The 3253-nt window shown below is 33.8% G+C and overlaps 1 protein-coding gene across 1 annotated transcript; it reads right to left on the bottom strand.

Annotated features, from left to right (window-relative positions):
* LOC126811369 (cytochrome c oxidase copper chaperone) lies at nt 1–3253 on the bottom strand. The gene is made up of 3 exons (XM_050536939.2): nt 3083–3253; nt 1796–1926; nt 1–411 (listed from the first exon to the last, which is right to left on the bottom strand). The coding sequence occupies exons 1-2, from the start codon at nt 3163–3165 to the stop codon at nt 1842–1844; spliced, it is 168 nt and encodes a 55-aa protein (XP_050392896.1). The 5' UTR covers nt 3166–3253; the 3' UTR covers nt 1–411; nt 1796–1841.

Genomic DNA, 3253 nt, shown 5'->3' with positions numbered 1-3253 from the left:
TATATGTATTATAACTTGTGAATGGCTGTTAAATACTAATAAGGTTGTTGATAACACCTTGACCGTTAAAAATGATCTCAGGTAGAAACATAACTCAGACAAGCTTATCAAGAGACCACTACGGAGACGGCTGTACTAGACAGATCGATAGAAGCAGATATGTTATGTTCCTGTGTGCTATATTGTTTGTTAAAATTATAGATATAATAAGTTTTATTGTTTGTTTCTGTATTGTTGAAATAAAGAAGCCAATATTGTTGAAATAAAGAAGCCAACCCAACAGTCATCATTATCATTAGATCCTGTTACAAAAGTCAACTATTTTATCATATATTGCTTTCACTAAATGCATTTTAAAGATAAGTAGAATTAGCTTCTGGATTTCTTCTTAAAAATTTCACTTTTCTTCATCTGAAAATGAAAAAAAGAAAACTTTTAAACCATTGGTCTCTATCTTTTACTCATGATAAACATTTTAAAAAAATACAATACATCCACTGGTAATTCACTTTTATCTATTTTTATCCATGTCTTATTACTCAATAACATTTTGTTTTAGATAAACTTTACTTCTTATATTTATACAGGGCCCTGGTAGTTCAAGCAGTAAGGACACTGGGCCTCACACAAACAGAATGTCACGCCCGGTCAGGATTGATCCCCCACATGGGCCAAGAAACATCTCAGGATTTAATTAGCCAGGTTCCTGGGTAATACACGCATGTATTAAAACTCTTGAAGGTTGGAATTCGATGAAGAGTAAAAAGTAATGCAACTGTCCGGGAAAAATTCTCCTCCCAATTAGTGTAGGCCTACATATCACCATGAAAATATAACTGTACAGGCCCGGCGGAGTGGGGGGGGCTAGGGGGGGCCGATAAGGACCTAGGATGGAAGCCCCCCCCCCCCCCCCCCCCAAATCAAGAATTGCTTCCGCCGGCCCTGCTGTAGGTTAATTTCAAAACGAAATGAAATTGGGTTTAACGAATTTCAAAAAGATCAAAGTATTGTGGTGATGAGACTTTAAACTCCATTCAGTTTATTCCCAAAGAACACAGTTAAATACATATATACATATATACCAATATAGTCTAGTGTTTAATTCACAATAACTCTCAGTAAATATACATATAACCCATACTTTATAATACACAATGTTTAAAGATAAATACCAATATACACCAGCCTACTGTATAATACAAGTGTATTCCCCAGTAACTCAAGAGTAAATATACATATAACCCATGCTTTATTATACACAATGTTTAAAGTGATCTATTAGATAAATACTAATATACACCAGCCAACTGTGTAATATACATGTATGTGTATTCCCCATCACTCAATAGTAAATATACATATAACCCATACTTTATAATACACAAGTTTAAAGTGATCTATTAAATAAATACCAATATATACCAGCCTCCTGTGTAATACATGTGTATTCCCCAATACAGAAAATTTCGTCGCTATTCGCTATTCTGGCGAACCAACGAATCTGAAATATTTAAGTATTGAGAATTATGTGTTTGAAATTTGCGTTCTGTTGTTATCTCTGTAGCCATCAAATAATAACATGTATTTGTGATTGAATATTTCATACATATACATCAGGACACGGTACGTCATTTACATAAACGTTATTATTTGATGGACATAGAAATAACAACAGAGTTCAAATTTCAAATGCATAATTCTCAATACTTAAATATTTCAGATTCCTTGGTTCGCCAGAAACGCGACGATGTATGACATAGAAATTCTGATAAATAATTTAGTAGTTAGGACCTACCATTCATACTTCCAGGTACACACACTGTCAATATTTGTCAAAAATATCAAACTTTAAAACCAAGTTTTCTCATACATTCTTTATGTGCTTCTATTAATTCTTGACATTCTGATTCACCTTTTTCAAAAATACTGAAACAAACAACACAGAAATATCTCAGATTTATGTAAATTATACATTACAGTCAGCATCATAAATACATTATAAAAGTGGATGAAAATACATAAAAAGAGTTTTTTATGAAGAATATATAAAAAGTGGACGAAATGCTGATGTAATATTATAGTAGTAGTAGTAGGTGAATATAGAATTTCATCATCTGTCTTACTTGATCTCTAACCAGGATATCAGCCAGCAAATTTATGGCAATTTATAATTATATAAGGCAAGTATCCTTAGCTCCTTTAAGTTGTGAGTTGTCACGACTGCCAGGTCTGTGTTGAATCACGAATCTCGATATTCATGGCAATTTTATAAGGCATGTTAGATCAAGGGGACTCGAGTCCTTAGCTGTTTTAAGTTGCGAGTTGTCACAACTGCTCAGATGAAATGTGATAAATATTTCAAGTCAAGTCGCAAGTCTGGGCCCTTATTCACGAAAACTTAAACTAAGTTACAACCGAAATTTTAAGAAATACTGCAACTTCATTGGATATATGCAAATTGATTTTACTGGTTAGCCAATCGAATTGCAGTATTTCTAAAAATTTCGATTGTATCTTAGTTTAAGTTTTCGTGAATAAGGGCCCTGGTCTTTGGTGCTATAATTAAGCCAGCGGGACTCAAGTTCCCGCATCTAGTCTGATAAATACTATATATTGTATTGCCGTGTATATTTCAACATTTGAATTTAATTTATAATGACAACACAAATATAATGTCTCATCTGTATATTATATAGGACTGGACTTAGATTTACAAGGCTACGATACTGGAAGTTAGTAGGATGACTCCGCAAGACAGACAATGACCTCAATGATAACTGTTACTGGCTTCTTAACTTAAAGTTAAAGACAAAAAAGGGAGCACACACCGGTCGTTTATGCTAATATTGGGTAGACCCTGGCCACACCCCTTGTTGAATGAAATCCTACTTATTCTGAATTTATGCTGTTTTTTTTTAAATAAAAACATTATAATTCACACTTCTTGTAAAACATTAATGAATGAAGAAATTAGGACATGAAGGAGACAGAGAAGAAAGTTCGTCTGCTATTTTTCCATTTGGCATTTGTCTTATGTTGCGCGGCTTCTGTAGTGTGTGACTTTATTATTTAAAATGCTTACCACTGATCTCTCGGTTTCCTCGTTTCTGGACAAGCACAGCACGGCTTTAATTTCTTTTCACCGTCTTTCTTTTCTTCTGGCATCTTTGTGAACTTTACGTAAAATAGGAACGTCCAAGGTTATCTCTCTACCTGTATTATCAGGTTGTATAATTCCCGGAAGTGATGCAAG

This window comes from Patella vulgata, chromosome 2, assembly GCF_932274485.2.
Source record: "Patella vulgata chromosome 2, xgPatVulg1.2, whole genome shotgun sequence".
NCBI lineage: Eukaryota > Metazoa > Mollusca > Gastropoda > Patellidae > Patella > Patella vulgata.
The sequence above is the reverse complement of the archived record's forward strand: the minus strand, read 5'-3'. Positions and strand labels throughout refer to the sequence as shown.

Excerpts from the sequence above, each read along its gene's own strand:
- LOC126811369 (XM_050536939.2), bottom strand. The coding sequence starts at position 3,165 with ATGCCAGAAGAAAAGAAAGACGGTGAAAAGAAATTAAAGCCGTGCTGT. Across the intron at positions 1,927-3,082 it reads AGGAAACCGAGAGATCAGTG|TATTTTTGAAAAAGGTGAAT; the intron begins GTAAGCATTTTA and ends TGTTTGTTTCAG.